The 11,316-nt window shown below is 43.0% G+C and overlaps 1 protein-coding gene across 1 annotated transcript; it reads left to right on the top strand.

The window, feature by feature from the left end:
- Positions 1-5,727: 5,727 nt before the first annotated feature.
- On the top strand, positions 5,728-10,795 carry LOC136750569 (galectin-4). The gene is made up of 10 exons (XM_066705711.1): positions 5,728-5,882; positions 6,406-6,488; positions 7,017-7,218; positions 7,376-7,489; positions 7,812-7,859; positions 8,106-8,144; positions 8,318-8,347; positions 8,621-8,709; positions 8,856-9,021; positions 10,248-10,795. The coding sequence occupies exons 1-10, from the start codon at positions 5,838-5,840 to the stop codon at positions 10,392-10,394; spliced, it is 963 nt and encodes a 320-aa protein (XP_066561808.1). The 5' UTR covers positions 5,728-5,837; the 3' UTR covers positions 10,395-10,795.
- The last annotated feature ends 521 nt before the right edge of the window (positions 10,796-11,316 follow it).

The raw sequence follows: 11,316 nt of genomic DNA, 5'->3' as shown, positions 1-11,316 counted from the left end.
AAACTATTTGTTTTACATTGCCCAGCATTATCCACATTACAAATGCTATGGGAACAGGTTTTAGGTGAAGAATTTACAGATGATGACAGGAATGCCATATTATCTAATTATTTTTCTGTCTGTGCTCAACATTTTGCATCGCAGTTATTTGACCAAGCTGAAACTCTCAAAATGTTCTCCTGAATTGAAACCAACATGACGGGGAACGCCAGGTGTGGTGAACCCAGGTGCAGAGCACAATAGACAAGTCAGGTCAGGCGAGGGGTCGATACCCAGCAAACGGGAACAACAAGGGCAAAGCAGAACTCGAGGTCAAGGGAACTAGTGGGTGGTCAAGAGATCGTGCATACAGGCTGGCCAGGAGAATTCAAGGGTTGGGGATCAAAGGACAAAAGCAGGGGACTGGTATACGACAAAACAATACTAGAGATAAGGCTCAGAAATATGACTATAAAGACTACAAGACTTCGCAATAAAGGCTGGGAACAAAAGGCTATATATATATACAAGGGGATAATGAGTAGGGAACTAGGAGCAAGGACTAATAAATCAATAATGAGGTGAATTGAAGTTTAGAGCCTAAAACACTGTGGCAAGGGCGGGCTCAGGCGGTGATCTTGGGAACTGTCAGGTAGTGGGTGTAATAATGTGACAGATTTAAACAAGCTCCAGCCACTCTTTTGCATATGTTCTGGACTTGTCCCTAGCTACACTCTTATTGGTCCTCTTGAAGCTGTATCACAGGTCTTACAATGGCAAATTTCCCTGTACCACTGATTGTGTTGTTTGGTGTTGTACCTAGCATGATCTATCTGTCCAAGGCATAGTCGAACAATGTGGCATTTGTAACTCTCCTGGCTAGATATTTAATTTGACTAAACTGGAAACAAGCTGCACCGTCGACTTACATCTGTTGGATTAGGGATGTCCTACACTTACTCAAATTAGACAAAATTAAGTATACCCTCTGTGATTCCACAGTGAAATTTTACACAACATGGCAGCCTTACTTGTCTTACTTTATCTGCCTCCAGTTATTATAATTATTATTTATTTCTTGGCAGACACCCTTATCCAGGGCAACTTACAAAACATAAGCACAATACAAAGTGCAAAAATACAGTTCATTGCAAGGCATCAAATATTACAAATTCAGAATTACATAATACTAAGTAAATCAAAGAATAATACATTTTACAAATTCAGATTTACACAAGTGAATTCAATAAATGTTGTACATCCTGGATAGTAAAAGCTAAGTGCAGACAAGATGTTAGGTCACAGTCAAGGGCTACGGGAAAGGGAGCATAGGGGAAAGCAAAATAATATGAGTACAAGTAACACAAGAAGCATGTTAAAACATAAAGTGCTATCCTACAGGAGAGTAAAGGACTGGAGGAAGGGGAATGACCTAATAATCTCCTACTTCATTGACTCATGTTCTCCATACTTCACCTTTAGAAGACCTGCTATATTTATATTTATTTTTCCTAACCTGTCATTCTCTTTTCTCTCTTCTCATGCATCTTGTCTCCTCTCTCTCTCTCTCTCTCTCTCTCTCTCTCTCTCTCTCTCTCTCTCTCTCTCTCTCTCTCTCTCAAATGTATTGTGTAATCTGTATAACACCATTTGTGAAATGTCTTCATTGTAATTATCAAAAATCAATACACAAAATTGGAGGGGAAGACAATAATGTTGAAACAAAGTGTAGGGGGTATTTGGAAATTGGCAAGACAGTTTCTCTATTTTAGCAAGTGCTAAATTTCCAAACTACCAGTAAACTCTTATTGACCCTTTAGTACTTCTTCTTTTGTTGCTATGCTGTTACTGTTTGTTTTTGTAAGGAGAAATTCTATATGTTCACCATGTGAGACTGATTGACTGAAGACTGACTGATTATGCCTGTGTGCAGAGACCCTTCTGTGAATGTCAGAGAAAACCCTGTCAGGCTGTGGTTATCTCTCCCTGCAATTGCTTAAATAAACAACTTTGACTGATTCTGCAACCCAACCTCAGAGTGAAGACTTGTTTTTTTCACTATAAGTATTATTTTAATTACCTAATTGTCTTCACATTCTGAGCCATCCAAAGTTTTGCTAACAAGGCCAGAATCTGATTTATCTGTGTAGAATTTAGGCAAGTGTATAGCCACCTGTGATAGATGGATTTCCTTTATCGTATAACCCAAGGGTCCCCGACAAAAAATGCATGAGGATAAACTCAGGTCTAAAAACAGCCTACTCCAATTTATAAGTATTTTCACAAGAATGAGAAGGATATGTTAGTTTTAAGCATCAGCCATCAAAAGAAAGAGGGTTGCATCCTCAGTTCAGTTCATTCTTGTGTTTCGTGTTTCTTAGCCCGTTCATAAAAGTGTAAAGTGTTTGAAATCTTTCACCCCTGTGTTAGTCCATTATCTCCTGCTAAGGATGACTGGAACAATATGCAGGGAAAACAGACTACTGTATTCCATCTAGAGCAGAGCCAAGTTTTCTCGTCTACCATGCTCTTGAAAATGTCTTGTTCATTTTCCCCTTTGTGAATTACCAGCTTGTCTTGTAATTTTAGTTGTTTAAATATTGTTGTTTTTAAAGACTCCACACTGTACACACTGCAGGCACAGCTGTATTAATCACCATCTTTACAGTCGCCTAAAAGTGCAGACTGACACGAGAACAGTGGAGGGCTCAGAGTTGTGGAGTGTGAGGGGCAGACGCCTGGCTGCCCCTAGAAGCCTCTATTAGCACTTCCCGCAGTTCCCATATTTGATCACAAGGGACCATAATAAACCTGCCTGCTGGAGTGGGGTGCTGAGATCCCTGCCCCAATATTGAGCAACAGCTGGATTGAAACCGAATCGCTGAAATACTGATTTTAACTGCGAAATATCAACACTTGTTTAATTGGATTAATTGATTGTTCAGAAATTGGGCAGTTATTAATAAAAATGAATTTATGATGTATTGATGTGGATAATGAGTTTACGATGAAGAACTATATTTTGGGTGGATGAATGAGACATACCTGCTGTTAGTACATTCTTATATGATGATCATATAGTTTAGTTCCTTATTCTTATACATCAGAAAGTTACATCTTATGCAGTTGCCAATAAACAAAATGAAGTGTGCGGTTTAACACCTTATATTCTTATCTCTGTTGAAGAAATGTACACATCACATCAGGTTTGGGTTCGAAGCAGTCAATATGCTTTATTCAGCAAAGCTGGAGAGAAAGGCAAGTTTCTCTAAGGCAGAATCTCTAATTCTTAGAAGCTTATCTTGCACATCCTGCACAAACATCACACTCTGTTACATACTTTACCCAGCAAGAAGTCTGAGGATTGACATCTGTTTCAACATCACCCTATGGCCCAAGTAGCTGACCTCCTTCTGGAACAGACTGCACTTTCCCGGTTGCTATTTCAGTCGGTATTCCCAAAGCATGTCACAAGCTATGGGTGGCAAATAGCAAGTGTACATGACAAGGACTACGCCACCCCAGTTTAATGAGAATGGGGCCTCATGTCCCCAACTTTAAACCCGCACACCGAGCCATTTCTAGGCATGAGTGACATAAGCAGCTGCTTAGGGCCCACAGCAATTTGGGGCCCCCCCTAGAAAACATAAATAAATGTAATATATTTTCAAATTTTTTACTTAAATTTATATTCATAAATTGTCATAGTGATCAGTTTTCAAATAATTTAGTGATTTTGTTTATGAGCGAGTCGTGCCCAGGGGCATCATGGAATCAAACAATGTATGCGCTAGAAACCTGTAATTGATTTGTGGCTGCATAGCGTATGTGTGTTAACAGTTTGGGTGTGGCAGAAAATTAAAACAAAAATCTTTTAGGATTGACCTAATTTTAATGTCAGAAAAAAGACCAAGAACATACCAATCTGGCACCAAAAAACTTTAAAAAGTTAAAAAATAATAATGAAGAAAAACAAGCACAAGAGAAAGGTATGCAATTCAGTCCCAGAATTTAATAAGTAATTTCCCAACAATAGAATTGCTGATATAAAAATGTTGATATCACTGATTTGACGATTAAATGTTAAAACAGCTTGCCATACCACTTGCACTGCTCGCTCCACACCAACTGACTGACTTCTGACTTCAGCCAGCCATCTATATAACCCTGATCTTCAGGGCAGGGGTGCAGGTGAAGCAATTAGCGGAGGAATGGGGGTTAGTCCAGGTGAGAATGTCATTCTGGAATGTGTGCTCAACAAAGAAAATAACACAAACGTGCAACCAATAATAATAAACAAAAATGAATACAAACACAGCAATCAGATAATCAAATAATTAGGTAATAAAAAGAAAAGTGTTATAGGCATCAACCAAACAAAATCATAAATTAATTAAGGTTGAGTCACGGCCCTGTCTGTGACATTATCTCCCTTCTTTCTCTTTCACCCCTTATTTCCCTTCTCTCTTTTTTCCTCCCTCTCTTTCCCTTCATCCCCATCCCTCTCTTTCTTACTGTCCACCACTCTCACTCCCCTTCTCTCTTCCACTCTCCCTCCACTTATAATCATTCTCTCTATCTCCCTTTCTCCTTCACTCTCCCTCTTTCTCTCAAATTCAAATTCAAAGTGCTTTATTGGCATGACCAGTACTACGTATTGCCAAAACAAGAGCGACAGATGTCAAACAGTTTCAAACGCAAACATATACATGTAAATCTACATACATACATGTATGAATACATACACCTATTTATGGTTAACAATTAACAACAATAAACAGATTGTTTTATATGCATGAATGTAAATTACTTAAATTAAACAATGATTCAGAGAAACATCATAAAAATACTCATAATAATATTAGTATAATTGTCTGTGTACAGGAGTGTCCCCTGTGTGAGTGGACTCAGTGTCCACTGTGTCCCTCAGGCTGTGGCAGGCAGCTGTATTCTGGACTGCTAGTGTTATGCAGCTGATCTTCTCTCCTAGGGCGACTGGGATTTTTTCAGTCTGGTAGGTTAGGAAATGTCTTACAGAGCTCTGTTATTTTGGGGAAAATGTGTATTATATGTTTATATTTTTTGCATTTAGAATACAGTGCAGCTCTGTCTCTGTCTCAGTATGTCCTCTCTGGGCAGCCAGGTCTCAATGGCCAGGCTGTGAGCTGAGTGAGCCTCACTGAGCCTGTATTTGGTCAGGATTTTACTCAGGTATTCTGCCAATGTGTCCTGTCCTTTTTGGGCCTGATAGCACTGCAACTTACTTTGTGCTTTTGTTTGTGTTGCCCAGTAGGTAATGTAGTTTTCTTTGTGCTGTGTGATAATTTGGTTGACTCTGATTGTGTGTGTTTTTGTGTTGCTGTCCTGACGGTGATTGGTGTCAGTGTGTGTTTGTGCAGTGAGACTCCAGACCAGCTGGCTGAGGGGGCTCCTCTCTGGCTCAGCTCTTGGTATTGCAGGGCCTTGTGGTGGTGGTAGTGTGGGTCACTGTTTTTTAAATGTAGCCAGAATTTAATTGGTTTTTAATATTAATCAATTGTGGATATTGGTCTAATTCTCCCCTGCATGCATTTGTGGGTGTTTTTCTTTGAACTCTCTCTCTCTCTATTCATCCTCCCCCCTCCCTCATGTTATCTCTCCCCTCTCTCTCTTTCTTCTCGCTCTTTCTCCCTCCCTCCCTCCCTCCCCAGGCTCCTCCTAGTCTCTGCTCTATAAGACTGACTCTCCTGCACTACAAAGCCTCCGTCAGTCCATCTGTCCAGCTCCTTGACACTGCGTCCATCTGTCCAGCGCCGACTCCATCTCTTTGTCCATCTGTCAGTGTGTCCGTGTGACTGTCTGTACCTCTCTGAGTGACCATGGCTTACTGCGCTCCTCCAGGTTACCAACCCCAATGCAACCCAGTGAGTAAGAAATCTCTCTTCTATCTCTCTACAATTAACCCTTGCTTTTCTCCCCATGTTAGTCTCTATTCCATCTCTTTCTTTCCACCTCTCTCTCCTTCTATAGTTGCCCCTATGCTTTTATTTTATTTTCCGTTTTTCTTTCTCCCACTCCCACTTTCCTTTTTTCTCTGTTTCCCCTGACTCTCTATCCCTCTTTTGTACCATCTCTTTCATCTCTCCTCTCCATTCACGCTACCTTTTCCTCCCTTCATCTTCTATTTTTCTGTCTCCTCTCCTTTTTCTCTAGATGTCTGCTGGTTCCTCTCTCTCTGGTCAGTGTGTGTTTAATGTCCTGTGTGTGTCGCAATATTGTTTGCGTGTATATAGTAAGTCAGTGTGTATGTGTAGTGTTGTAATATAGTGTTGTGTTTGTGTGTGTTATCCATGAATACAGTGATTTGTGTGTGTGTTATCCAGTAAAACACTGTTGTTGTGTAGTAATTGTTTTTTAGTAACCCAGTGCTGTGTGTTTTATGTGCAGACTGTGCCGTACCTGGGCCCATTGTGCCTGAGTCCAGGGATGTCTGTCTATATCCATGGAGTGATCCCTCATCATTGCAACAGGTGAGAATAGCTGTAGGTGTAGATGTACCTAATCACTGCAGGTGTAGTTACACACGGTATACACTGTCTGTACTCCCCACTGGAACACAGCGAGTGCAGGTGTGCAATCTATACAGTGAACACACACTAGGTGTACACTCTGTAGCTATATACACTCCACCACCTTCCTTGCCTCTCTCTCTCTCACTCACCTTCTTCCTGCCCCACCCTCCCTCTCTCTTTAATTCTAGTTGAAGCTATATTGGCAAGAATAAGTTCAATCACTGTTGCCAAAGCATTGATAGACAGGTCCAGTGCTCAAGAACAGGGCAAAGGGGAGCAGTAGCTACAGTAGTTTACAATACAATATTCAATTCAAATTAATTCAAAGGGGCTCCATTGGCATGATCAATCACAGTATTGCCAAAGTCTCTCTCCCTCCCTCTTCCTCTCTCCCACTCGCCATCTCTCAGTTGTAACCTTTTTCTTGCTGTTCCCCTATTTGTCCCCCTTCCACTCTCCCACACACCCCATTCCCCTTCCCCTCAGGTTTGCGGTGGACCTGCAGTGCGGTGAGTTTGAGGGCACTGACATCGCTCTGCACTTCAACCCACGCTTTGAAGACTGGAATATGGTGGTGCTAAACACCTTCAGGAACGGGGCCTGGGAGGAAGAGGAGCAGACTGAACTGCCCTTCAGAAAGGGGGAGAGCTTCGAACTCATCATCATCGCCAGCGCTGAGGGCTACCAGGTCAGAGAGAGGGGGAGAGGGCAGGGGGAAAGGAGATGGAGGGGAGAAGAGGGGCAGGTCAAAGAGGAGGCAGAGAGGCAGGTCTCTGTGTGTCTCTTAATGGTCCTTAATGATCATGATGTCTCCCTTTCCTCCTCCCTCCCCCTCTCTCTCTCAGATCAACGTGAATGGCTCTCACTTCTACTTGTTCCGGCACAGGATGCCTCTGGAGAGAGTGAGCATGATCAGGATCCATGGAGACGTCACACTGGAGGCTCTCAACATCATCGGGGTGAGGGAGGGAGGGAGGGAGGGTAATATTTGTCTTTGTCTCTCTCTGTCTATCTATATGTGTGTGTGTGAGTGTCTGAGGGATTAATTAATTAATAATAATAATAATAATAATAATAATAATAATAATAACAATAATAATAATAATAATAATAATAATAATAATAATAATAATAATAGTAAAGTGTGTGATTGGCATCATAGGGGCATGGGGGTCTCTCTCTCTCTCTCGCTCTCTCTCTCTCATGCTATATTCATCCATCTCTGTTATAACCTTTCTCTTGCTGTTTCTCAGTGTGATATAGTCCCTCTTTCCTCCACAGGGGGGAATGGTTGTGTGTCCATCTCCCACTCTCTCAGTGGGTCTTTCTGTGAGTTTTTGGCACTGTGTCTCCCCTACTTTGTCTGCTAATGTGTCTCTCACCAACAGAGTTATTGTGTTATTGTGTATCTAATACTGTGTGTAAAATATCCATTAAGAGTCACTGTGTCTGTCTGTTGATCAGTATGTCTGTCTGTCTCTTATGAATGTGAGGGTGTCTACTGCAGTTTGTACTACTTTGTATCTTAATAATAATAAATTAATACTAATATTTCCCTGTCTGGTTTGTCTTCAGCAGGGAGGAGGAATGGTATACCAGAGCGGAAATCTACCGGTGAGAGAGAGAGAGAGAGAGAGAGAGGGAGAGAGATGGGGGGGGGGATTTACAGACAGTGAAGGGGGGGATAATGAGAGTCGGTGACAGTGAGGCTGTACAGTCCTGCACAATCCCAGGGCTCTATATTGACTCTCTCTCTCTCTCTCTGTTTCCCACCTGTGTTGCTGCAGATCATGTGTGAAGCTCCAATCTATAATCCAGTGAGTACTGTGTATTTACTTGTTGGTAGTGTTGATTGTTGTTTGTGTGTGTGTTTGTAGTGTTTGACTATGCTGCATGTAGGTTTTGTTTTTCAGCTGTTGTGGTTGTGTAGTCATGCAGTGATTGCAGTGTGTATTGATCATGCTGTTGTATAGTTATTGTGGTGTGATATTCTGTAACGACTATACTGTGGATCTATGGTACAGTTGTGCAGTGATGGCATTATGTTATTGAGTATTGCCTGCAGTGATGGAGTTGTGTTGTGTGTGCAGCCCATCCCGTACTGTGGCATGATCCCGGGGGGAATGACGGCCAAGCGCACCATCATCGTCCGGGGTATGGTGCCCTATGGAGCCGACCTGTGCGTCTGTCCGCCTGCCTATCTGTCTGTCTGCATCTTTATATGTGTCTTTCTGCATGTGTGTGTCTGTCTTTCACTGTCTGTCTGTTACTGACTGACCTTCCTCTGTGTCACCCCCTCTCCTGCCCCTCTACCTGTGTCCCCAGGTTCCATCTGAACTTCATGGTGGGCAGCACACGTGACGTGGCATTCCACCTGAACCCACGCATATTGCAGGGCACAGTGGTGAGGAACAGCTACATGGGGGGGTGCTGGGGGAACGAGGAGACCGACCTGGACTACAACCCCTTCCAGGAGGGACAGTACTTTGAGGTGAGAGTGAGAGACACACGGACACACAGCACCAATGCACACACACACACACACACACATATACAGCATTGACTCAGACCGATTCCCACACATACACTGACATGTACACTTCCCGGTGCTGACTCTTTCTCTCTTCAATTCAATTGGCATGACAGTTATACATTAGTATTGCCAAAGCATTATATATATTTTTATAAGAAACAATATAACAATATTTAAACAATACAGAAAATACATATATATGTATATATATACCACTCCCCACACCCACCCTCATACAACACAAATACAAACAGAACAGGTTCCCGTCCTCCCCTCCCTCTAGCAGGTATGGTGTCTATACACTGTACTGTCCCTCAGGCTGTGACAGTTGCACACATATTTGGCAGCCAGTGGGGCTGTGTGTCCTTCTCCCAGCACGACTGACAGTGTTTCTGTGTTTGTCATTTGTGGGAATTGTGAGATGGAGAGACTGATTTTATTTATACAATTCTCCCGTGTTTGGGAGTTTTTTTTACAGGTCAGGAGAAAGTGCATCTCTGTCTCGACCTCTCTTGTCTCACAGTGACCACAGATCCTGTTCTTCCTGGCCAGCCAGCTCTGCCTGTGTCGGCCTGTCTCTGTGGCCAGGCTGTGGCCACTGAGCCGGTATTTGGTCAGGATCTGCCTGTGCTTTGTGTTTCTGACAGTCACCAGGTATTCTGTCAGGCTGTAGTTTCGACTGAGGGTCCGATAGCACTCGAGATTGTTTTGTGTTTTAGTGTTGGTTTCCCAATGGCCCAGATAAGAGTGTTTGAGGTGTTGTATAATTTGGTTCAGAGGAATTGGCATTGTTAGTGCAGTGCTGTCCTGCAGCTGACTGAGCGCAGCATCGCTCTGCTCAGAGAGCCTCAGGACCAGCTGGCTGAGGGGACTCTTCTCTGGGCTGAGCTCCTGGTTTTGCAAGGCTTTGAAATGGAGTGAGTTAGATACGCTATTTTTTAGGTGAATCCAATATTTCAGTGCACTTTTTTGAATAATGACCAATGGATAAAGGCCTAATTCAGCCCTGCGTGCATTGTTTGGTGTATTTCTCTGTACTTTCAATATATTTTTACAGAACTCTGCATGCAGGTGTCTGTGGGGTGTTTGTCCCAATTTTTGAACTCCTGGTTGGTGATTGGTCCCCACACTTCACTGCCATATAAAGCTATTGGTTGAATTATACTTTGCTCTCTCTCTCTCAGATCTCGGTACGCTGTGGTAACTGGTGCTACAAGGTGTTTGTGAATGGTCAGCGTTTCTGTGAATTCACCCACCGGCTGCAGCCCTTCACACTGGTGGACACTCTGCAGATCGAGGAAGATGTACAGATCTCCTACATCCACTACTGACCCCGACACTCCACCCCTCATCCACCAGTCTTCCATCTTGCGGCCACACCGTCCTGAATGCATCCTGTTTAGATCTCGGAAGCTAAACAGGGCAGGGCCTGGTCAGTACTTGGATGGGAGACCTCCTGGAAATACCAGTCTCTCATCTGTCTGTATTCCCTCAGCCCTTTCAATCTCTCTCTCTGTCTTCACAAGAGGCACAGAGGGACAGCCAATGAAAATCCCCCACACAGTAGCCAACCTCTCCCTCCTATTCCCACACCCACTGTGAGGAGAGGGCTGCACTGAGATGGGAGAAACCCTCGTTTATATAGTGCCTTAGCAACACCTGCCCCCCTAATCAAAACCTGTTAGAACATGTCATAGGCAATTGAATAAATAAATTAATAATTTTTTTATTACACCTGTCTCTTTATTTGTTGTCATTGGTCATTCAGATTAATCAATTATTTGTATTAATAGGTGGATGGATGGACAGGTACATAGGACAGCAGGTGTAATAGTAGCGTGTGTATCTTACAAAACTGATAGTGTGTAAAGTAAGCAGAAATCCCATATGTCCAATCGTACAGAAACTCAACCTTGTGACACTTCAGTATAATCTTGCATATCTTGCGTCTCTTTAGTGTCCCAGCATGGCGGAGTTCTGTACAGGGTGCAGAGACAGCCTGGATCAGCTTTTGAAGGCCACTCCCAGCCACTCCCAGCCAGGCCAGTTCTCCCAGCACGACTGACAGTGCTTCTGTGTTTGTCATTTGTGGGAATTGTGAGATGGAGAGACTGATTTTATTTATACAATTCTCCCGTGTTTGGGAGTATTTTTTACAGGTCAGGAGAAAGTGCATCTCTGTCTCTACCTCTCTTGTCTCACAGTGACCACAGATCCTGTTCTTCCTGGCCAGCCAGCTCTGCCTGTGTCGGC

This window comes from Amia ocellicauda, chromosome 5 (assembly GCF_036373705.1).
Source record: "Amia ocellicauda isolate fAmiCal2 chromosome 5, fAmiCal2.hap1, whole genome shotgun sequence".
NCBI classification, from domain to species: Eukaryota; Metazoa; Chordata; class Actinopteri; order Amiiformes; family Amiidae; genus Amia; species Amia ocellicauda.
Note: the sequence above shows the minus strand (reverse complement) of the source record. Positions and strands in the feature narration are given on the sequence as shown.